At 45.7% G+C, this 25,101-nt stretch overlaps 1 protein-coding gene across 2 annotated transcripts in view; it reads right to left on the reverse strand.

Annotated features, from left to right (window-relative positions):
• Positions 1-444: 444 nt before the first annotated feature.
• B4GALT5 (beta-1,4-galactosyltransferase 5) overlaps positions 445-25,101 on the reverse strand; it is a 76,450-nt gene continuing 51,793 nt past the window's right edge. Inside the window, exons 1-9 of one of the 2 annotated variants that reach the window (XM_058685915.1) lie at positions 20,929-20,948; positions 20,118-20,252; positions 10,332-10,445; positions 9,584-9,708; positions 8,473-8,589; positions 7,694-7,881; positions 6,860-6,982; positions 4,591-4,692; positions 445-3,639 (exon numbers count right to left, since the gene is read on the reverse strand). In XM_058685915.1, the coding sequence (XP_058541898.1) occupies positions 3,492-3,639; positions 4,591-4,692; positions 6,860-6,982; positions 7,694-7,881; positions 8,473-8,589; positions 9,584-9,708; positions 10,332-10,445; positions 20,118-20,235 (1,035 nt within the window). In that variant the 5' untranslated portion in view covers positions 20,236-20,252; positions 20,929-20,948 and the 3' untranslated portion in view covers positions 445-3,491. Of the gene's footprint in view, positions 3,640-4,590; positions 4,693-6,859; positions 6,983-7,693; positions 7,882-8,472; positions 8,590-9,583; positions 9,709-10,331; positions 10,446-20,117; positions 20,253-20,928; positions 20,949-25,101 lie in introns of those variants that run through there. The other variant, XM_058685914.1, reaches the window with a different exon arrangement.

The following is a 25,101-nucleotide window of genomic DNA, read 5'->3' on the forward strand; positions in this document are numbered from 1 at the left end:
GGAACTTTATACTCCATAAAGATCAGTGAGTGGTAAACACTCAACAAATAGAAGCTATGATTACAATCTCCAAGCGGAACCAGGCAGGCAGCAAACTGTGGACTGGCCCCAGAGGACCTTCGATCTGGACTCCATCAACTTTCATCCTCTCTGTGCCCAGGTGTCTTGCTCGACTCGATGGGCATCACCTGGGCCAATTCTGGAAAGACATTGTGGGAGGATGCCTGGGCAGCACGGAGGGGTTCGGCGCTTTTGCTCCAACGGCTGAGTCTCGGGGGTCGGGCGGGCAGGTTTTCTCTCGGGAGTACCCAGAGGCCGGGGGAGCAGCGTGTGGAAGTCAAGCTGCTTGAAGGAGCACACAGGAGCTGAACTCCCATGAGAAAAGGAGAAGAAAGGCCCCCGAGAAGCCAAACGGTTCTAGGTAAAGACAGATGACCACCAAGGTTTGGTTCTTGAATATGTATTTTTTACTGAAAAAATCATTCATAAATTAACATACAAAAATGTACAAACACATGAGTAAATAATGTAATGACAAAGGACTATTTCTGTGAAAAGTGTTTTTAAAACATCTTTAGATTTCAGTGCAAAAATGTACCCCTGGCACCTCTTAAAACATAAGAGCAAGCTCAAAAAAAAAAAAAAAAAAAAAATGTAGTGATGGAAGGGTGCTAGCTAGCTACGTTCAATGCCATCGTCAATGGTGAGTGGACACGATCAGTACATGTGGCTGCTGCTCAGCTATTAATGTCTGTGGCAAAGGAGCTGCAACAAAACAGTCCCTGTAATGTCAAAAGAAATATTTTTGCAATAACTCCTCCCCCCCCAGAAAAACCGCGTGAAACGAGAAACCTTTCCCTGCACGCAGCAATCAAAGACGAGACTGATTTAAGGGGTCGCCCGTCAGTAGCCTTAAAGAATTTCAGCTGCCAAAATACTCACAAGGTCACATTTGGTTCTTATTGTTCTTTTTTTTTTTTTTCCTTTTTTTTTTTTAACATGAGACTCTTACACCATTAACAGCTCACGGGCCTGGTTGTATATTTTGCCTTTTATATTTCCGCACGACACTCCCAACTTGGTGGGTAAATGACTCAGCGGCACACGGGCAAAGCGATTTCACGCGATTTCACACTAAGAGAACAAACTCACATGTGATCGCAGACAGTTTCAGTGACCTTACTTCAAGCAGTGAAAAGAGACCTTTCCTCTTGTCCTCAAATCAGCATTTTCTTTTTAAAATCAGGTGTTTCACCTCTTGCCAACATTTTGTTCTCGGTGGCAAAGATGTTCATGAAAAACTTCGAACGAGACCATTTTACGACACTGCTGGGTACACACACATCGTCCTTAACCAAGGATCGGTGTATCCCAGCAAATTCTTCCAAATGACATCATATAGTTGTGTCCCACTGAAAGCGGCTCACGGCCTTCAGTGACGAAGGAGGACAGGAGAAGGACCAGAAGCGTCAAGGCCAGCACACAGGCCTGGGGGAGGGGAGGGCGGAGAAATCTTTATTGCTCTATGCACCAGACTTCAAAAAGGAAAACCAAGTGAGCTCCTGGGTGTGATGTTCCCCCGTGAAGGTCTTTCAAAGCATGAGATGCTCAACATTCTTTTAAAACCTAGGATACAACTTACCAGCATTTTCAAGGGCAACAACCTGCCTTCTCATATGAGCTGATAAGAGCTTTGTAATGCTATTTTCTATATATACCATTCTATCTTCAAAAGAACAAAAAAGCAAGAACAAAAAACAAGGCCCGGCCAATCACTCCCACAGCTTGTGGGGGTCATAAGTCCATGGAACCAACACATGCAACGGAGAAAACCCCCAACCCGCACGCGAATACACAAATATACCCCCTACACACACATTCATGTAAACCATGAAAATTAAGGAAGTTGAAGGCAAACAAGGCAATTAAAAAAAATATGAAGTACTTTTCAGGAAGTACTCCTAATCACGATATATAAATATGTTTTATGGAAAAGGAGAGGAAAAAGACTGGCATTTGTCGGCGTCCTGCAGAAGCCAACAGGAACTCTAACTTGAGGGATTTGGCTCAGGGAAAAACAGAGAGGCACAACTTCGAGGGCAATTTGGAAACTAACTTCAAGAAGTGCATGGGATGTGAACACAGCGCATGGGCTTGGGTCCTTGCATCCTGGAGCTTTATTAGTCTGCTTTGCAAAGCTCTGATCGGGGCTAACCAGGACCCTAGCTAACCCACGGCACACAAGTGTCACCTGCACCCCAGCTGAATTCTTCATTCCATCGCTCATTATTTCTATGTACTAGTTCATAATGTTGACAAACAATCTTTCCAGAAACCCAAACAGGGAAATATTCAGAGGAATCACTGAAGCTAGTTAGTAATTTAGGCACAGATTTCAGGAATTGTGGCCAAGTTCCACAAGAGCAAAAACAAAAAAACAAAAACAAAGAAAAAAAAAAAGAGGAGAAAAGAGGCAGAAAACCCATCCACCCCACCCCATCCCCACCTCTCTCAGTGATGAAAGGATAAACACTAGAGTCCAGAAATCCAGGGGCGTGTGCACAGGGAGGCCCCCGAGGGCTCCTGTTTAGCAGGCGGCTGGATGAGGGCGTGCGTGCCCAACTCGGGAGAGCGCGTCCACAGCAAAAGTCAAGAGCAAAGACTTTCGGAAGAGGAGGATGGGAGGGGGCAGGAGTTAGCTACCAGTGACAGACTGGACCGGCTCGTTCTGTAGGTGACATGCCCTGCATCCTCTCCCTTCCAAAGTGACAGCAATTTGGGAGGGGACATTCTTCCACTTCCCCTGCATTTTTAACGGAGTTCCTGCATTTGCCAACCAAATAAGTGAGCTAATGTAGAAATCCTCGGTTCGAATTGGAGCCAGCTATAAAATTAAATTTAAAAAAGGCATTTTACATGGCTTATTTACAATTATACTTCTTCAAGAAGTGATCGTTATATGTCTATTTATCTTCCCCAATCCCTCCCCCCCCACCCTCAATCCCCACCCAAAGCAGGTAATCTATGTATCTATTTTTTTCCTTTTAAAAAAATGAAACCGAAGAGAACACCAGAGATGGAGAAGAATGGTGTGTGGAGTTTCATTTGCGCTGCCCTGGGGTGGGGCTGCCTCTTTGCTCCAAAGGCCATTCGTAGGAACGGGCTCGGCGGTGGGACCGCAGTGGATCTCAGTTCCGGGTGTAGAGATCCTGGCTGAGACGGGACGCTGGGGCAGGAGACCGGGGGAGCAGAGCAGCAGGACAGACGTCGTCTTGTGGAAATAGAAAGCCAGTCCTCATGAAGGGAGTTCCCAAGCCACAGTGAAGGCGTTTTGTGCGTGGACACTGTTCACATTTTTTTTCCCCCCTCGAACCCTGTGATCCTTCATCAGACACTGTATTTCTACTCTCTTCCTGTGTGGAGCCCCCAGACCTCACACCAGGCTGCCTTCTGGGTGGCGGCGGGTAAAGCACATACAGCCTCTCCTCCTCTCAGTACTCGCTCACCTGAGCCAGCTCGGGCGTCAAGTTGACAGTAATGTTTTTATACAAGGCGTCGTATGTGATGTTTGCAAAGTAGTTCAAGTTGCTGAGGCCGTCCAGCCCTTGCCGTTCTTTGGACTTCCTCAGCAAAGCATACCTGTTGGAGCAGAGAACAGAGGGGTGGCTCTGAGCGAGGGGCTAACCTCCTCCTGGCAGGGGATGGGGCGGGGCAGACACGGGAGGGGACACAACCCAGGGCAGCAACGCTGCGTCCCCTGGCGGGTGACTGGCCCACCCGTGCGGCTGCTCCAGGCCAGACGTTATTATGGGAAACACCTCCTACTTCACGCCAGGTGCTTTCCTTATGACATCATTTCAGTTAACGTACCTGCCCCGTAGCAAATGAAGAAGCCAGGGCTCATGATGTTAAATGACCTGCCGAAGGTAAGGGCAGGGGGCAGGGGAGTGGCAGGTAAGATACTAAAAATCCATCAGATGAGAAGGTCAGGGTCGGCATTCGGTGCCTTCCTGCTCCCATGACAACAGAATGCATGCAGTGAGAACTGATGGTCCAGAGAACAGGCCTCCTCCCAGGTAACGAGACAAAAAGCTACTCCTGGAAAGGCAGAGATGTCCCTCCATCTACATGCCCCAATCAGTCCAGTATGGAAGCTTCTTACCAGAAGCAAAGGTGATAACAAAGCAAGTACAAACGGAATTTCAGGGGCCACCCTTCCGGAACCGGAGCTCGCAGGAAGGGCGCCAGTCTGCTCTGTGGTGTGGGTGTAGGTTACACAGAGACCTTTAACGGGAGTGGATTTTTCTCCAACTCCCTGAAGACCACAGAAGAGACCATGAAGCTTAAGCTGCCAAGTGACCGATTTCCTTAAAAGATCTATGATCAAGTTTTGCACCGATAATCTGATTTCACACAAGCGCCTGCCTCACGGGTAAATGAACATCTCTCCAGGAACTATTCGACAGCCACCAGAACCGGACCTTAGAGAGGAGGTGGGGAGGAAGACAAAGGGTTGCCACATGCTCTGGGACATCTGCAAATGCAAAGTACAGAGGGTATTTGTGAGAAGGATAAACACATTGCACCAACCTTCCAAGAAACTGGACTTCTCCTCGATGGTGATGAGGAATAGATTTGTATTTCCCGGTGTCGCCTTCTGGCCGGCTCACGGAGTAGCCTGCGTTCTGTACTCTGTCCGAGACAAAGAGAATGGGCTTTTAGACCAAATGATCTAGCAGTGCAGGTGTCCACATCTATGCCGAGGCTGAGAAACCCCAAGGTGAACAACAGAACTTCTGCACCTAAATATTCAATTGCCTACCCTCTGGGCAAGCGCGTGGTTGCAGACAAGAGGTCTACAATACAAAAAAAGTTTTGAGAAAGAAAAGAAATTTAAAATTCTCGAGAGTGAGGTGTGCTGCCAGGTCCCCAGGGACAGGTACATCGGTGAGCGTCCCCCAGGGGGTGAGTGCACACGCCCTCTCAGCCGGCTTGTTCGGATCCTATCAAAAATATTTTTCTCACTGGTGGACAAAACACTTTTCCTTTCCACCACCTGCTATGACGCAAGTCAGGAAAGTCAGAGTTGCACTGTGCTTTCCTGGTTGTGAACTTAATTACTCTGCCCAACTCCCCCGTCACCACGGAGGTCAACTCATTTGTAGGACATCCTCTGATCTAGATGTAAAACTTCACAACACTATGGGGACAGCAGCATTTAAGGAGGTATTCGGTTATTTATCCTTACTATGAAAAAGATAGGATTTTGCAAGCTGGGTTTACTGGAAACTTGACGGGCCTGTAAGAAACTATGAACACATGGAGGCAGACTTTGGAGAGCTGTGTAAAATTGACGGTTGTCTTCATATGTCAACACTGCGGGAGAGTATTATTTCAACATCCTCCTCTTGACTCCAAATTACACTCTCCTTTTGATACAGGAAAGTGTGTTCTTACTCTGAGTTGATAAATACATATAGGATGCCTACTGTGTGCCTGGAATTGTGCAGCACACTGGGGGGAACCAGCCCCAGATCCTGCACCCAAGGGGGTTCCTGCTGACCTGGGGACAGTGCCAGCGGAGAACTGACAGATGTCCTGAATTGGAGTTTGACTGGACTCAGGGACCAGTCAACCAGTAGGTTTGTGGCAAAGCTGTTCATCCTCACCGGGTTCCTAAGAAACCCGAATTAATTAAAAGGATGAGATGCCATTTTTATCTCTCAGACTGAGAAAGAATTGTCTGGAGCTCCTCTGTCCGGTATAGCAGCCCGGGCCACACGCGGCTGCTGAAGGGCCGAAATGTGGCAAAACGTAAAAGGTTGTTTATAGCCAATGTTGGCCGTGATGGAACGGTGATGCACCATGGCTTGGACTCTTTCTGCAATCTCTTCTGGAAGAAAATCCTGGCGATTACTATCCAAATTCAAAAGAGCAACTTACCTGACTCTGCCGTTCCACAAGAAGGAATTTAAGCTACAGAAATATCTGCACACGTGAACAAGGATATTCAAAACTGCGAACAACAATGTTCATCGACGGGAGAGGATTAAAATAAATTCTCGTGTATCCACGTAAAGGAATACCATGCCGTTGCTAAAATTAAGGAAGTGGCTCTCTCTGTATTAACGTGGTTGGAGAAGGCATGGGCCTGGGTTATTTACGTAGGAACAGAAAAAAGTGGGGAAAGAAACAGCCTGTTCGAAATCGCTACTTCCTAGGAATGAATGCACCTTTGTATTATGTGAATTTTTACGGGCAAGTATTGCTCTGTAATTAAAAAGCAACACGTAGCTTTCTTTTTTAAAGCCAATTTAGAAAGTAAACAGATACAAGGTAGAAATTCTTTTGCTTCTTTGTTCCTTACTAGGTTACTACTCACTTACTCTGTAAAAAGACTAGTTGATGTACTCAAATACAGCACCGTTCACCCAAACTTGTACAACGCAAGCCTGACCTGATGGTACGGATAAATATGTGTACACACCACTAATATGTGACCTCTGGTTTGGGGAGGTTTCAGTGAAATGTGCCAGGAGTGTAAAATAAATACCAGATTTCAAAGACAGACGGGGGAAAACAGATGAATGTGAAGGGTCTTGTCAACATCTTATACTGATTATATGTTGGAAGGATATTATTTCTGATATATTACGATAAATACACTGTTAACATGTTTTATTAATAAAATAGTGAAATTAATTTCCCGTCTTTTTCTTTTTTAACCTTTTTAAACGTGGCTGCTAGAACACTTCACATTACCTCCGTGGCTTGCACCCTATCCCTCCTGCGTGGCGCTTGTCTGGGGGAGCCTAAGGCAGTGTTTCTAGAAGGCACCGGAAACTGGAAAAGGGGGTACCTGTTCCATAAGTCATCATCTTCTCCACCCCAACCCCAGAAAGCGTTTGGGAAGCCATTGATCTTCCGGAACTGTTCCACCGTTAAGCCGCTCACTCCACCAAAGAACTCGGTGTAAGGAAGCCTGGAAGGAGACGTACAGCTTCAGTCATCTGTGCGTCCAAGGGTGGTTTGTCCCCAGGACAGGCCGCCATCTCACCGGAGAACCACACAACGTGAAACAGCGCTCTCCGCACTGCTGTCCTGACCCATCTGCAACCGTTTCCTTGTGCTGAGGCACGTCGCCCTCCGTAGCTAACTGCATCCTTCTCTAATTGTTTTTTCATAACAGCTTTATTGACACATAATTGGCGTTCCATATAATTCACGCATTTAAAGTACACAACTTCGTCGTTTTGGGACATTCACGGAGTCGTGCCACCACGACCCCAATCCATTCTAACACCTTTCATCACCCCAAAAAAGAAGCCTTGTACCCATCAGTGGCCACTCTCCGTTCCCCCGCCTCCCCTCAACCCTAACCATCACTGTCCTTTCTGTGTCTGCGGCTTTGCCGAATTCTGGGCAAGTCATGGAAATACAATCAGGCCAACACATGGCCTCTGGTAAGTAGCTCCTGCCTCACAGCGGTGCTTTGAGGGTTCATCCACCTGCCAGCGTGTCAGGACTCCCTTCCTGTTTGCTGCCTAATAGCGTACCATGCCGTGGCTGTGCCCCATTTTGTTTATCCCTTCGCCGGCCGATGCACACTGGGTGGAGCTAACTGGGTTTGGCCACCTTTGCATCTCTCAGCATCCTTTCAGATTTGACCTCTTCCAGGGGACGTGATACTCACAGGTACATATACTTGTCCAACTTGGTTGCGAAGTGTCTCGGCATCTGCCCGCATCCATAGTAGTTCCGATCGCTTTCTGGTATATGATCCACATCATGAAAAATAAGACAGTCCCAGTCCAGATCCTTCATTGCTTCTTGAAAACCGACGTTGAAAAGCATGGCTCGATTAAAAGGCTGGGTGCCGACCTAAAAGAAGCAGAACTTTATTTTTCTTTTGCTCCCGGAGCAAACTCTTTGCTGTCCCAGCCCTGCCTAAAGGAGCGCTTACTGAACCCGACGGGGAGGGACCCCTGGGGGCTGGGCCAGCACGCTCATCACTGCCTCACAAGCCACTTGACATCTCGCCCCGGTTTCCTTAGAAATCAGAGGGGTGATGACTCTTTCCCAAGACTGTCCTAAAGGCAGACATTCGACCCATAACAGCATTTGGAAGTCCCATAAAGGGAGGAAAGAACAATACAGCCACTTCTACTCACGGCTCCTTATCCTTATCTTAAGGGGAGTTTCCTGGGTCTGGAGACTGAAGACACCACCCAAGGCAGCTCTGACTCAACCCCCACACAAGGAGCCTTTGTTGAAGGGCACACAGAGTTCCACCCTGGACTCGGGTCTGCCCGTCTCGAGGGACACCTCAAACCCAAACTGCTCTCTCTGCTCTCCCTTTCACCTCTGGGTGGCTCGATCGTCAGATTTCCGTTTCACTGGCTCTGCACTCCAAAGGTGGACTCCAAACTGCTGCCTCAGAACAGAGAGAAGAGGGAAGGAAGGGCCACTCGCCTGTTCAACCACATAAAACGCGAACCGCAGACGCTGGCGCTGGAGCATGGGAATCAGGTGTCTGAGCAGGACTGGGAGGTGCTCGTGGCGGTTCCGGAAAGGGATGAGGATCGCCACCTGGAGAGGGTCACAGCGAGAGAAGCCGCCCCGTGAGTCCCCCCGACTTCTGCTTTGTGGCACGAGGCTGCTGCGGAATCGGGGGACCGGCTCTTGGGCTATTCTGGAAGGCTGCCTTGTCCGCAGCCTCTGCTGAAGGAGCAGCTGTGTTGGCAGGTGGACCCTCGGAAGTAAGGGGACTTTGTCCTCACACACACCATGCTGTGTACATAGTGCACCTGCTGAGTGAGTTCTTTCTAGGCCACAACCCAGAGGAAGACGTTCATCCTCCACCAAGACCTGTCCCACAAACATGTCCATGGATACAGAGGCATACAACTAAAACACGCTCCACAAAACAGTACTTCCCCTTAGAGCGTGCAGCGCACTCTGAGATAGATATATATGTATATATCTATCTCATCTCTTAGTGCTGGTCATACGCCCAGTGATGGGCTGGAAATGCCCGTCTATTCCAGATCTGCCTTGTTCCTTGCAGGACCGGCACAGAAACAGCACTTGAATAAATACTTGTTGAAACACTGGACTCAGGCCGGTGTCATGAGCCAGATCCACACGCTGATGCCTCCTAACTACAGTCATGCAGAAAAACAACCAGAAATTCTCAGTGTCAGGCTGGAGAACTCCGCTCTTGGTCGCACTAAGCTCAGAGTAACAATGCCGAATGAGGCACGTGCAGCCCCGGATTTGTGAAGATGGCTTTTGCTAACATGGCCCAAGAGACCTACCAACCCTCCTCCTTGCTTAGCCAAGACGCCTATAAAGAAGACCAAAGGGTCCCACTCAGCCATGTGGACGACACACACTTCGGAGGCTGCAGCCTGTCCTTAGGGAAACCCACGCCTCCAAAGTGTTTCCATGAACTGCAGATACTTTGCATCGGGCAGTAGGGTGCAAAGCACAGATTATCACGGTCCGTGAATCCCACGGCGACCTGGGATGATGGCCAAGTCCAGGTGGGCCTCCTGGCATCTGGTCTGACTTCACAGCCTACCTTCCATCGAGGCATGCAATCCGAAGGCTTCCAGTGACCTCCGAGCTTGATGGCTGGGTCTTTGGAGAAGATTTCATGGATGTCGTCCATTGCGATTTCACTCATGTTTATGTCTATTGGGCCCTCTGAACAGAGAAAGGGGTGGGGGGGAAGAAAAAGAATTAAGAGGCCAGAAAATGACAGAAGTCTCCCCCCCCTCCCCATGTCCAGGGTTTCACTCTCTAGGGAGGTTCAATGCTTTTTCAGCTGACTGCCATCTTTCACAGTGCTGGGAGGCCCTTCCTCTGCTTTGCAACCCCCTGTATTTCACTTCATCACTATTACTGGGCAAAGCAGTAAGTCAAGAAGTTAAGACTTTAGAGCTTTGGCTCTGCCAATGGAGTGGAAAGAAACTGAGACTGAGTGAATGGCAGCTGAACGTCTCAAAGAGGAAGGAGGAAAGTGGCTGTGCTTGAAGCCTCTCTGAGGGCTCCCGAGGCGAGCACCCACGCACGGCCCCACCACCGATCGGTGATCCCAGGTGATCATGCCCAAACTCAAGACATTCATCTTCTGCTCAGGTCATGATCTCTCGGTTCGTGAGTTCAAGCCCCACATCGTCCAATCCTCTGCAGCCCCCCCTCTCTGCCCCTCCCCCACTTGCACTCTCTCAAAAATAAAACATTAGGGGGAAAAAAAACCCTCTCACTCTTATTTTAATCAGATAAAAAGGCCCGTCAGTCTGCAAAGTCAGGGTGGCTCTACTCACTCATGGAAGGGAGCCTCTCAGGGCAGGTATGGTTTGCAAAGTAGGTGAAGTCTTCGGGAAGAAACGTTGTGGTTTGTAGGAAGGTTTCGCTGTGGTTCAAGTCAAGAGGATAATCTAGAGAGGTAAGAAAAAAAGGCACATGTCCTCAATTCTGCAATTCTCAGAGGCCTACCAGAGAAGTATTTTTCTTAGACAGCATTTTTTTGTTTTGCAGAATTGGGACTCTGGGCTAGCTGTTTACTGCAGCTAAAAATGTGAACACATCAATAAACAGGTTAACAGACGATCTTATGCTAACCGGTGTTTCTATTCTTATTGTTACTACACTTTTATATGCACCTCAGTGTGCAAAGAATTCTAGAACATAATTTAAAAAAAAAAAAAAAAGAAAGAAATGAAACAGTGTCCCCCTCTCATGTCTTATTCTCTACAGGAATTATTTTCACTTCTTTCAGACAACTACTGTGGTATTAACTTCCACTGACAGCTGTTCCAGGAGCTTCTGTTTTAGGTCTGTGGGTTTTGCTCTCTTCCCTCCCTGCCCCCACGACACACACACTCTTTCACCCTCCCATCCCCCAACATATATGATCACTGTGGTTCACAAAATCCTTAGTATGTACACGGAAGGATTTATTCCTCAGATACTATTTGTAGCTAAGAAATGTGGAAGGTTAGGATTCCTTTTCTTTTCCTGCATAATTTTTTCCTGGAGTGACTGTTTCTGTTTGCTTAGTTGTTTTTTTTTTTTTTTTTAAGTTTATTTATTTTGAGAGAGGGACAGAGAGAGCAAGTGAGTGGGGGAGGGGCAGAGAGAGAGAGAGAGAGAGAGAGAGAGAGAGAGAGAATCCCAAGCAGGCTCTGCACTGTCAGCACAGAGCTGGACTTGGGGCTCGAACTCACAAAGGCACTGTCAGCACGGAGGCCAGTGTGGGACTCGAACTCATGAACCGTGAGATCATGACCTGAGCCAGAGTCGGACACCCAACCAACCGAGCCACCAGGTGCCCGTTTGCTTAGTTTCATGTGGTGTCACGACTAAGCCGACACCGTGCCCTTTGCCACCACATTCCCACTTAAGACATTCACAAGCCTCACGTCTTCCCTCAACTCTGTCATCCCAAAGAGGTCCTGCACCTTCCGACCAGTCTGGACTGGCTCCCCGCTGTGCCCGCTGTGCAGATGCTGTCCTGGGGTCTCCCCTCCCCTCTCAGCAGGTGTGGAACCTCACTTTTCCTTGGCTCAATTTCTCCCTCTTTCTCGCTAGAATACATCTCCCTCTGGCTTCCTAAGCAGGGGAATGGAAGTACATCTGTTTCTAGTCTCTCTCCCTTGATCCATAGGCGGGCTGGGCTTACAGAATTCCGGGCTGGACACAATCCTCCCGGAGAACCGGGCAGGTGCTTGACTCCACGCCTCCTGCTGAACCTGGAGCCATTCCAATTCCAGGTCCCTGTAAAGGTGACCGGGAATTGCTTTCCCAGAGTGTGATGAACTTCCTCTGGGGTCAGGAAATGTTACATTTCTATTTTGGGGTCTATTGTCACCCGCTGTGTTGACCATTTGGTGGACCTTTACCGTGTAGAAATTCATGTCCTCCTGTTCTAGAATTTGGGGGCAGGAAGAGTAGTATTTTTTTTTTTTATTTTTTTTTAACGTTTATTTATTTTTGAGACAGAGACAGAGCATGAACGGGGGAGGGGCACAGAGAGAGGGAGACACAGAATCGGAAGCAGGCTCCAGGCTCCGAGCCATCAACCCAGAGCCCGACACGGGGCTCGAACTCATGGACTGCAAGGTCGTGACCTGAGCTGAAGTCAGATGCTTAACAGACTGAGCCACCCAGACACTCCCCGCACCCCCCGCCTGCCTTTTAATGTTTATTTATTTACTTAGAGAGCATGTGTGAGTGGGGGAGGGACAGAGAGAAGGAGAGAGAGAATTCCAAGCAGGCTCTGCCCTGTCAGATCAGAGCCTGATGCAGGGCTTGAACCCATGACCTGTGACATCAAGACCTGAGCTGAAATCAGGAGTTGGACACTTAACCGACTAAGCCCCCCGGGTGTCCCTCTCAACTCTTCTAACTCACCATCTTGCCACTTTTCTGCTCTGCCTTCTAAAAGGTTTCCTCGTTTTACCCAACCCTTCTTTTTAATTATCATTCCTGCTATTTTTTATTTTAACAAGTCCTTTTTACTTCTGAATGTCCATTTCTTACAATATACTTCTTTTCATGTTTGCAATCCCTTTCCCCACACCCTGGAGAACGTATGTGATAGGTATTCTGAGTTTTCTTCTCCCAGCATGGCCTGTTTTCTCCTGATTTGCTGCTGCTTGTCCGTTTTGATTCCTAACACAGTCTTCCTTGGTTATCCGCTTGTATTTCAGAGGGGACTAACCAGCTACCTGGCAGGGCTTGGACTGAGCTTCTGCGTTGCAGAATGTTGTGGCAAGAAGTCTGGTTTGGAAGCCTCCAGCGTCAGTTCCTTAGGGGCTTTCTTCTTGGTCCAATCAGATTCCCCAGAGAACTCTATTCTTTTATAAAGATTTTTTTAAAGCAACCTCTATATCCAACATGGGGCTCGAACTCACAACCCTGAGATCAAGTGTTGCACGCACTTACCAACTGAGCCAGCCAGGTGTCCCTAGAGGACTCTGCTAACCTCCTGGCAGAATGGTTCAGTCCCTGCCACAGGCACATTGGGACTGAGGAGAATAGGGCACCTAAGCCAAGCCAGGTGCCCTCAAGTTGAGGGGCCTCTGTCTTACCACCTCTGAGGGTTATCAAGTCTCTAGTTCTTTGCCAGGATAGGGGAGAATCTGGGTTTCTGACTGCTTTTTAAATAGCCTTCAATCTATCTTTACCTAGGCTGCCACTTTTAGTCTTATCTGCAAAAGTACTTAATATTGCTAATTCCTGAGCTTCTGGGGGATTCTGGGGTCGTTTTCGGCTTTCCCTGCAGCCGCATTATCAGTCAGTTTTCTTGGGTCTTTTGAGCCCTTTATCACTGGTCTGTCTGCTTTCCAACTTCCAAAATTTTTTGCTGTGGTCTCCCTTCTTGTTCTCCTCATTCTTCAGGGTTTATGCCATTCAACACACACACACACACACACACACACACACACACGCACGCACTCTTTACTGTCATTTTAGTGAGGAGGCTTTAGGAGTGTGGAGTTGATGCCTCTTTCCTGGGATCTGTATGAAGGGGGCCCTCCAACTTCTTCTTATTTTTTTTTTACAGAAAAAGAAACCGTGTCTACACAACTGGTACAAGGAGACCTGGCCAGTACATGGGTAACTCTGGGTTAGTGATCTTTCCATTACACTGTACTATTTTTTCAGAGTATTAAAATCTCTCTTACCGATCCTTGGGGATTCATGCAGCTTCTACGAAATTAAAACTTTCTACTCAAACTCACTTTTGTACCTGAGAATTATACAATCTTCAACTCATATTTTTTTTAAAAAACACTGTGAGATGGTTTCCAAGAATCAAACAGTGAGTAAGTACAGGGAACCCTTTTATACAGGCGCAGGGCTGTGTACTCTATAAGCGCTCACAGGACACAACTCAGTGAGCGTTGACTTGAAGAGAACTAAATTTCTTAATAGGGGAGGAAAAGAACAAAATGCTTTCTGTCCTTTTCACTAGCAGCTTTCCTGAAAAACACCAAGCCTGCATCATATCGCCAAAAACAAAGCCAGCACGAACCCTAAAGGCAAAATCACATTTACAACAGAAATGAGTTCAAAAGTCCTCAGCTCATACATGTACACCTGTCCTAAACTGATCCTTTTTGAAAGTATTAACATTTCAAACCTCCAATACTAATCATTACTCTGGATAATCCTGATTTTACTTCTTAATCATGTAGATATATGTAGATATATGTAGATATACATATGTGTGTGTGTTTAAATCTATAAACGATTCTCTTTAAGAAAAGTTTTCATGTGTACTAGAAAATGTGTATTTTGTGATATGTACATGTGCAGAGGGAGAAGCTTCTTCAAAACAGCATCACAGTAACTACATTTGCCTCTCTGAAGGAGAAGAAATTCCCAGGGGCAATGTAATAGCATTTTCATAAGCAAATAATAGTAATAAAACACACACACAGAAGAGAATAATAATTCTGGGCAATGACAGAACCAAGCTTTAGAACTACAGCCTAAACAGGAAAGAAGAAGAAAAAAGATAACAGTTACCATGATGTAGGAGAAGAGACAAGACACTTTCTAAACCTAATGATCCTATAAAGCCCCTTCTACTCTCTTCAAACACTAATAAACCTAGTAGCAACGAGCATGAAACAAACAAGACCAAATCAACATCACTCATTTTTTCCCTTCTGATTACTATATTAATAAACTATTTTTTTTAACCCCCACAAATAAACAACTCCTAAGTAGAAGTAACCTTGCCCTACACCGTGAGGGGGGAAAAGGCCCACAAAAACCTTCATTTCCTCATTTCTAACTTTAAATTTTTTACATAAACATTTAAGTAAAATTTGCTTTCGCACCGGTAGAAACCTTTCAAAGAAGTGGAAGAGGCAGAGGAAATTAGCTGCTCGTGACCTGGTAAAACTATGTAGTTACCGTGGGTGCCCAGTCCTCCTCTCCAGCTGCCCAGAAACGGGAGCTTCCAAATGACAGCTTCTTCCTCTTCCTCTCTTTTTTTGAAGACTTTATTTTTAAGTGACCTCTACACCCAGCATGGGGCTGGAACTCACAACCCCGAGATGAAGGGTCGCACGGTGCTGACTGGGCCAGCCAGGAGCCCCTTCCTCTTCCTCTCTGCTGAATGAGGGAGGGAGCAGCTGGGCGGGAAAACAAGCTGGCTGACTTTCTCTGGCCGAGGCTTTGTGTTTTCAGTCGAATCTGTTTTAAATCAGGACATATTCCTCCAGCAAAGGAGACAGAAAGGCAAAGAAGGTACTGTTTTTGCATTTATAAAACAGGAAAACAGCAGATAGCCTTCGTACCTACAAATTCAGATGGCCTGCTTACTCAACTTTGCTTTCCAGCAGGGCTTCGGCAGCCACATCTGCACATTAGAATCGTCTATGAAGCTTGTAAAAACCCTAATAACACACAGGCTGTTTCCCAGACTGATGAAGTAAGAACCTCTGGGGGAGGGGTGCAGGCACCGGTATTTTTTAAAGCCCCAACCCCTGGGAGTTTCCAGTGTGCACTCAGGTTGGCACGGCTACCCCAGTGTTTAGGAGGGGCAAACGTCTGCCCTCTCCCTTATCTTGCCAAAGCCAGTTGAGCTGGGACTGGGAAATGCTGACCAACAGATCCCAGGAAGAACCACCACTTTCCCCTTCCATTTGAGAAAAGACCAAACACTCCCCCTCTCTGCTTGAAAAATGTGGAAATGTGTATATACTAGCAAGCTGTCATCAGAACAAATATCTGTAAAATACAAAGAATTAGCATTTTTCTCGAGTTAACAGGCCTAAGGATGACCTTGCACCTGCTGGGGGAGTAGACACAAGGAAGACCATGGACTGAGCACCCAAAAACCAGACAGAAAGAGGGGCACCTGGGTGGCTTAGTCGGTTAAGCGTCTGACTCTTGATTTCAGCTCAGGTCATTATCTCGTGGTTCATGAGTTCGAGCCCTGCATCAGGCTCCATGCTGACAGTGTGGAGCCTGCTTGCGATTCTCTCTCTCGTTCTCTCTCTGCCCCTCCCCTGCTCGCATGAGCGCGTGCACTCTCTCTCAAAACAAACAAACTTAAAAAAATTTTCTTTTCCTAAAAAATAAAGAAAAACAACAACCAGAGACAAAGAGGTTAAGAATATCTAGCTCACTGAATCTATTGCACAGTGCCCTGGCAATGACTTTATTCACTTTATTTGCCTATGGCAACAGATCTGTTTCCAAGGATGTGGACAAGAGAACATTTTTCTGAGCACGTGACTATAAAGGGGTTGGGGCTGTAAGTGTGGGAAGGTCTGTGTGCATGTGCGGACACACGTGTGTACAGAGGCAAGAAATCTCCCTCTGGGTAAAAGTTACCAAGTAGAATGGCACCTGCAAACTCATATTTAAGGATGAGAAAGGCCCGGTCCCCCAACCACTCGCCTCATTTATAAAACTAAGTGGGTGGGGACGCCCTGGCTGACTCAGTCAGAGGAGTGTGTGACTCTTGATCTCAGAGTCATGGGTTTAAGCCCCCATATCGGGCATAGAGATCACTAAAAAAGTAATAAATAAACTTAAAAACAATCCTAAGTGGCTAGAAGACATGAACCCAGATGACCCATTCTGATGTCAATGTTCTTTGAGCATCTCCCCTACTGCTCACAGTAAATTCTGCAGGATTCCTGAGGTCACACACACACACGGCACAGAGAAGCCTCCTCTCCAGGTTATTATTACTTCAGGTGTATCTCCTGGCTCACAGTCCTGATCCTGACAAGTGCATTCTTTTTTTTTTTTATTATTTTTTTTTTAATGTTTATTCATTTTTGAGAGAGACAGAGACAGAATGCGAGTGGGTGGGGGCGGAGAGAGAGGGGGATACAGAATCTGAAGCAGGCTCCAGGCCCTGAGCTGTCAGCACAGAGCCTGATGCGGGGCTCGAACTCACAAGCTGTGAGATCATGACCTGAGCCAAAGTCGGACGCCCAACCGACTGAGCCACCCAGGCACCCCTGACAAGTGCATTCTTATTGGACAATCACCACTTTGGCTTTCAAGGATAAAGCCAGCATTATTTAAATGCCACACTAAGCTTTTTGGCTACACTTGGCCTAATGAAAGCCTTTGAAGATGGGCATGGGCCCCAGCACTGTGTCCACGGTGGGGCAGTGGAGCTCGTGGGCCACCTCCGTCCTGCTACCCTAGTCAAGCCCGTGGTGGGAGTGGTCGGGTCAGAAATGACGGTCACCCACTATCTCAGCAGGATCAGGTCGAGAGTGCCCTCTCTGCCTGGCACTGCTTTGAAATGAATAAAAATGGTGGGTTTTCACTGGATACCTTTCCAATGAAATGATATTTCCTCTTTAAAACTCACTCCCCAAGGATGTGCCAGGAACATGGAAGCCAATTAAGATGGTAATCTCAGAATTAGGTTACAACACTTAAAATGTTTTGTTAAATCTATTCACTCACACACTCAAAAACCACTTCCTGAGGGCCTTCTGTGTGCTAGGCGGTGTGCAACGTGCTGGGGCTTCCAGACCAGAGAGGCCGCGAAGGCTGCCGGCATCCGGAGGTCGGCAAGCCCTACCCCACAGCCCCACCGAGCCCTGTATTTTACCTTCTCATCCCTAAAGTGGGAACGCGGCAGTCGCCTTACTGAGTTCCTACGACAAGTCCATGAGGCAGTGCAAGCAAAGTGTCGAGTGCGTAGTAACACAGTCCCTGACAGCTAAAGACTTCCAATTTATAAGGGAAACAGACACCATGGACACAAAATGGGTGACTATTCCCACCAGAGGGATGCTGGGAAGAATTATTTTGGTCTATGACAATTTGAAAATAAACACACGCAAAGTCAAATCACAATGGGTCCCTGGATACGTCTTCCGAGGGCACCACTTGATTTTCAAGTTTCAGGGTGATTAGTGAGATCCTGTGCTTGTAGGAAGGGCAGCTGCCTGTGGCCCTCTAACTTCTGAGAGAGAACAGACTAACTCACCAAATGCCCAGATGGACGTCCCAGTATCATCTAACTTTGGAGAGGCATGGAGACTTGGACCGGATAAATGTCATGACAGCACAAATGTTCCTTTTTTCCTGACTGATTCATCAGGGGGAAGGCTGATGAGTAGTCAAAGGACTCCCTAGTTTCATCACACAACGAAAAGCAGGTTTGGGGCAGGGTTCGGGCAAAGTCACCTGAACAAGTCACTCCAACGCTTCTAAGATTATTTGTGCTACCTGTGCAAAATGGAAGTAACATAAAATCCTGTCCACCTGACAGGATGCTTGAGTCAAGGGTGATGATGTTTGAGCAGATTATTTGCAAAATCTAATGTCATACACGATGAATTAGGAAAGTGTGCTCAGCCTTCTCTCATGCCTTTAGAAACTGTATGGATTCCTCTTCCAGATCTGGTTCAGGGCTCAGGCCAATTGTTTAATGAAACCACAATTTGGCCGAAAGGCTCTGAAAAGCCAATCACTTGCTCTTTGCAAACAAGAAGAAAGGAAGTATTAAAGCTTTGGTTTGCTAACTGTAGTCCTTTGTTGCTAAGTTGGCCAGCAGGCCAGACTGATGATAAACAAGGATGTGGTCAATTCTTTTAAGGATTTCACTTCCCTTTGAGAGGCAATGCTTTCTCCCGAGATCCCAAGCACCACAGAATTTTCATTTGCAGTGTTTGCAAAGCAACTTCACATTCTACAGTGAGCTCTGGACAATCTCAGAACTTAGAGAAGGCTGATTTGGAGGCAAGAATATTTCTTCAACTATACTCATTTTATGATATTGCACTAGGCTTGAGTGAAATTGGTAATAAAGCCACAGGAAAGCACATTGGGTCTCAGTTAAAGAAATACAAAGGCAAATCATAAATGCTTAGCAAAATAAAATCTCGGGGGTGTCTATTTTTTAAATAAAATACATCCCTGGCCAGACAAGAGACGCCTCACGACCGTCCCATTTAACCATCTGGAAATACTTTCTATGTTCAATTTTTGGAGGAGTTAAAAAGAGAGACCAAAAAGACAGCTTTCAAAGGTGAAGAACTTGCTGTGTATAGCCTTTATAAAAATAGTTAGAGTCAAAACCATGATTCAGGAACAAGCTCTTTTCATATACTGTTAGGCAAGCCATCTAACCTCTGTGTTCTTTTTTCCTCTTTATATAATTAGTGCTTGTAAGATAATAAAAGCCACAGGTAAAAGTTCCAAAAGACTGAGAAGGCAGAAATGTTCACTCTTGCGTCCATCACTGCTATCTTTAGCTGAATAGTCTCAAAAGCTTTCTGCAAAGCTGAAGGATTCTGACTACCAAACTCAGCCACATAGCTGGAATTAAACCACAGGATGAAAACCACACCTGACTAGGGAAGATAAACCAGGCAAACTATTGAACATTTCTTCCAGAAGTGGCTGTTAATTTGCGGAGGCTGTCCCAGATGATGTGATTATTATGAAATGGAAATCTGTTAAGTCTCAATTAAAGCACTCATAACCAACGAGGTAAGCAAGTCCTATGGGGCTGGCGAAATTCAAGCACAGTCCAACAGGAAGAACAGAGTTGGAGCAACTCTTCCTGTTTGGCAACCACGGCCAAATTTACTTTGAAAATACCGTGGACCACCACTACGTGCAACTAACGAGACAAAACCAACCCACCAACCAACGATCCAACCAACCCCACAACGTTGAGCCATAAAATGAGCAAGTGTGAGGAAGTCCAACCAAGTTCTGTTTTTCCTTGTTGGCTGTATGGAACATTTTTTGAAATCAAATTCTTTCCAGAAACAACTGTTTTGCTGGTGTCCTAAACATAAGCTTAATTTTAGTCCCCTCTTAGAGGCTGAAAAAAGGGGTCTTAAAAGATATTCTTTACCCCCCCAACCCTGAAAAGTATCAGGAGCAAAACTGGAGTCATCCAGTCACCTTGAGTCTAGTGTTGGCAACACGAAGAAGGATTCATTTTGCAAGAACCTCTTTTTTAGGAAGAAGGGAAGGCTCGGCCAAACCTTCTCTCTTTTACAATGCACTTTTTCTCATCAAAAATAATTATTCGAACCAAATTTACCTCTCTGGGGAGGAGACATTCTAATCAGACCATCTCTTGACTAAAAATATACCTGAGTCATTCACGCTGCTGTTCCTCTTGGCATAAGCACTCCGAACCACCTGCTCATAAACCTGAGCTCCGATGGTTCTCATGTTGTCCCGGATCAGAATGCCTTGAGCCTGCATCATGAAGAGGTAGGTGTTCACTGCAGAAAACAGAAGAGAAGGGGAAAAGAGGTGAATTCAAAAGCCATCATGAAAACAAAACAAAATAAACACACATACTTTGGCTCACTTGCTTTCCTTCTTTAAAAAAGTTTTTTCAGGGGCGCCTGGGTGGCTCAGTTGGTTAAGCATCCAACTCTTGCTTTCAGCTCAGGTCATGATCTCATGGTTCATGGGTTTGGGCCCCACATCGGGCTCTGTGCTGACAGCACGGAGCCTGCTTGGGATTCTGTCTCCCTCTCTCTCTGTCCCTCCCCTGCTCGCTCTCTATCTCTCTCTCAAAAAAACCAAAAAAAACCCCCAAATAAACAAATAAACATTAAAAAAAAAACACAAACAAAAAACCCCCACTTTTTTCAGCTCTGAAACCCCCAAATGCCTTAACTCTATTTTTCATCCTGGGCTCTATGTTCCTAAGACACCAACATTCCTTGGGTAGCTGAGTAGGACTAAGGGGGCATTTCTGTCAATATTCAGCAGCTTGAGGAAAAAAACCCAAACACATAAATTACAAAAATTATATTCCACCAGGTCTTCAAATAGCCAATCGGTATTCTAGCGCTGTGATGATCACAAAACCTTTAATTTAAAGAAGATCTCATCTCGCTTTAAGTTCACCTTCTCAACGCTCACTGGCTATGAAAGGAAACCACTGACCGCTCTGCCTACTGCAAACACTTAGGTCCAGGTCTGGTCTTGGCAACCTTCTGAAAGTGGTGTACTAAGGTCCAGCTACTTTTCTCTGGGGGGTTTGGACAGAAACAGAAGACAGTGAAAGACTGCCAGCAGTCTGACTACCCACCCACCCCAGCCCCGAAGTCCAAAGCAAATGGGAAATGAGCAGGCTGCTTGGTCCGCGTGCAACGGAAACGCACTCCCTTCGTACTACACACGAGTACTGAGCTACGGTGCGGCACGCCCGAGACACGTATGTCAATGACCCTCAATAAGACCAAACCAAAGCAAAAAACATAATCATGACACACGATCATTCGCATTGACTGTCCAATCATCGTCATCTCTGGGGAGTGAGCTCCACTTGCGTTTTCTGCAAGTGTCTCTGAGATGTCAAACTGGGGAGTCACGATCACGCGCGAGCACAGCGCCTGCATTCCCTGTGCAATCTCAACTACCAAGTCGTCCGTTTCCAAGAAATGGTAAGGTTTCAAGACACACATTTGCAAATCTGAACTCCGGCCCGTGCTGGAGACCCTCTGAACACGTGGCTGCCCTCCCACCAAGCCCCAGGCAGGTCCGCTACGTCTGGGCCACTCGGCCTCGATGCACGTGGCCTCGGGCACGAGCCGTGTTTTGTTGACACTGCTTCACCATTATCGTCTCGGTGTCCTGCACACAATGGGCAGTAAATAAGGGCTAAATGGATGAAGCAGAGAAGTCAATTTATTGTATTTCAGGCTACTGTGTTCGCTGCTTGCACTGGTGACGCGAGTGGGGATGGGGACGGACCATCAGGCACAGCTCTCCATGAAAAACCCCAGGTGGCCCGTGTTAAACAGGGACATAAAACACTGCAAAAGATTTCAATGATCCCGAAGGTATATCCGGAGCCAGAAAATAATAAACAAATTAAAAATAAAGTCGATGTTCAGAATGCTTTCGGGAGAAATTAGGTAGTTTCAATGTAGGCCTTGCACCGACAGGAAGACAACCACACATTAACTTCTGGCGTCAGCAGAGAGGAGATCAGAGTGTTTATTCTCTATAGCCAGAGGAGTTACGGCAAAAGATCCCTTCAAATCCTTTAAAAAGTGTAATTCCGTGAAGCCTCTGAAAGCAAGAGTCACATCCCACTTTCTTTTTACAGCAGGTAGACAGCACAATGCCCAGTCACAGGAGGTAGGCAGTCCAGAAATATCCCTAAACAGAAGATGTAAAGTCCATGCAGTAATAAATTTCTAATGTAGTATATACATTATACATATTATATATAACTGCCCTGAAATCTTCCTTCCATCCCCAACATACTACTAAACCAGCTGTCTTCAATAACATAGAAACAAATATTAATTAAACTTTGTGTGTACAGCTGTTAGTTTGTGGGCACTGCAAAAAATCACTGCTTTCCTCTCCCTAAATTTCACAACCTTCTCGGTGCCTGTTACCTCCTACACTGCAAAGGACACTGTTCTTGGCCCCTCTTTTAAATTCTCTCCCTCTCTTTGTTCTGGAATCCCAAGGGCAGGATTCCCTGGGGCAGTTCTCAAACTTTTCCCTGCCCACCACCTTGCAGAGCTACTTGGAGCAACCTCACAGGCGATACCAGTGTGGGGGTCTGAGGACATTTCCAGAACCAGGGCTCTAGGGAAGTGCAGCTACATAATAAATAGTTAAGTTGCATTCACTGAGTGCTTCATTACATAATTCTTTATCTCATTTAATCCTCATAATTATCCTAAGAGGCAAGTAAGAACTATTCAACTTACGGTCAGTTTCTAGACTTCAGGTTCTCTATGCAGCTTCACCAAGGTCAGCTGAGCCACGGACCCGCACAGGTGCACCCATGCTCAGAGGACTGAGCTTTAGGACTTTGCTCTAGCCAACACCTCTCCCTCAAAGATTTCAGGTACCCACGTGGCTTACACGATTCCTGTTAAGGAGCTAGCTTTCCAGTCTTTATCTCCTACACAAAGCTGCCAGATGGATCTTTCTTAATTACAGATTTATCCACACTGCTCCTGCTCAAAAGCCTTCCATCCGGGGGCTTCTGCGCTCCTGTCTACCATGCAAATCTCATTAATCCTTCAATTCCCAGTTACACACTTCTTTAGTCCTCCTCGAATTTCTGTGGTACTGTTACAGATTATCAAAAATCTGCCCTTTGTTTATATTTTGTCTTAGTGTCCTAACAACTGTCTCATGTGTTGGTCTTCCCATTCAAATAACAAATTTACTCAAACCACCTATTAATAAGGCTTTTTCCAATTATCTACAGGAATTAGCACAATGCTGGGGGGAAAAAAAAAAAACAAAACAAGACTGAGGAGATACATTTTGCCAAACAAAAGAAAATAAACACGAATTCACAGACTCAAGATTGGATGAGATTTTGAAAAACACTCCTCAATCAATGAAACCAGAAGCTGGTTCTTTGAAAGAATTAACAAAACTGATAAACCCCTAGCCACTTTGATCAAAAAGAAAAAGGAAAGGACCCAAATAAATAAAATCAAGAATGAAAGAGGAGAGATCACAACCAACACAGCAGAAATAAAAACAATAAGAGAATATTATGAGCAATTATACGCCAATAAAATGGGCAATCTGGAAGAAACGGACAAATTCCTAGAAACATATACACTACCAAAACTGAAACAGGAAGAAATAGAAAATTTGAACAGACCCATAACCAGTAAAGAAATTGAATTAGTAATCAAAAATCTCCCAAAAAACAAGAGTCCAGGGCCAGAGGTTTTCCAAGGAAATTCTACCAAACATTTAAGGAAGAGTTAACACCTATTCTCTTGAAGCTGTTCTAAAAAATAGAAATGGAAGGAAAACTTCCAAACTCTTTCTATGAAGCCAGCATTACCTTGATTCCAAAACCAGACAAGAGACCCCACTAAAAAGGAGAACTATAGACCAATTTCCCTAATGAACATGGATGCAGTAATCCTCAACAAGATAATGGCCAACCGGATCCAACAATACATTAAAAAAATTATTCACCACGACCAAGTGGGATTTATAACTGGGATGCAAAGCTGGTTCAATATCCACAAAACAATTAATGTGACTCATCACATCAATAAAAGAAAGGACAAGAACCATACGATCCTCTCAATAGATGCAAAGAAAAGCATTTGACAAAATACAGCATCCTTGCTTGATAAAAACCCTCAAGAAAGTAAGGATAGAAGGGGCATACCTTGAGGTCATAAAAGTCATATACGAAAGACCCAACACTAATATCATCCTCAATGGGGAAAAACTGAGAGCTTTCCCCCTAAGGCCAGGAACAAGACAGGGATGTCCCCTCTCGCCACTGTTATTCAACATAGTATTGGAAGTCTTAGCCTCAGCAATCAGACAACACAAAGAAATAAAAGGCATCCAAATCGGCCAGGAGGAGGTCAAACTTTCACTCTTCACAGATGACATGATACTCTATATGGAAAACCCAAAAATTCCACCAAAAAATTGCTAGAACTGATTTATGAATTCAGCAGGGTGGCAGTATATAAAATCAATGCACAGAAATCGATTGCATTCCTATTCACCAACAATGAAACAACAGAAAGAGAAATCAAGGAATCGATCCCATTTATAATTGCACCAAAAACCATAAAATACCTAGGAATAAATCTAACCAAAGAGGTGAAAAATCTATACACTGAGAACTATAGAAAGCTTATGAAAGAAATTGAAGAAGACACAAAAAATGGAAAAAGATTCCATTCTCCTGGAGAGGAAGAACAAATATTGTTAAAATGTCCATGCTACCCAAGCAATCTACATATTCAATGCAATCCCTATCAAAGTAACACCAGCATTCCTCACAAAGCTAGAACAAATAATCCTAAAATTTGTATGGAACCAGAAAAGACCCCTAATAGCCAAAGCAATCTTGAAAAAGAAAACCAAAGCAGGAGGCATCACAATCCCAGACTTCAAGCTATACTACAAAGCTGTAATCATCAAGACAGTATGGTACTGGCACAAGAACAGACTCTCAGATCAATGGAACCGAACAGAGAACCCAGAAATGGACCCACAAACGTATGGCCAACTAATCTTTGACAAAGCAGGAAAGAGTATCCAATGGAATAAAGACAGTCTCTTCAGCAAGTGGTGCTGGGAAAACTGGACAGC

The sequence above is a fragment of the Neofelis nebulosa genome, chromosome 9, assembly GCF_028018385.1.
Source record: "Neofelis nebulosa isolate mNeoNeb1 chromosome 9, mNeoNeb1.pri, whole genome shotgun sequence".
Classification (NCBI taxonomy): Eukaryota; Metazoa; Chordata; class Mammalia; order Carnivora; family Felidae; genus Neofelis; species Neofelis nebulosa.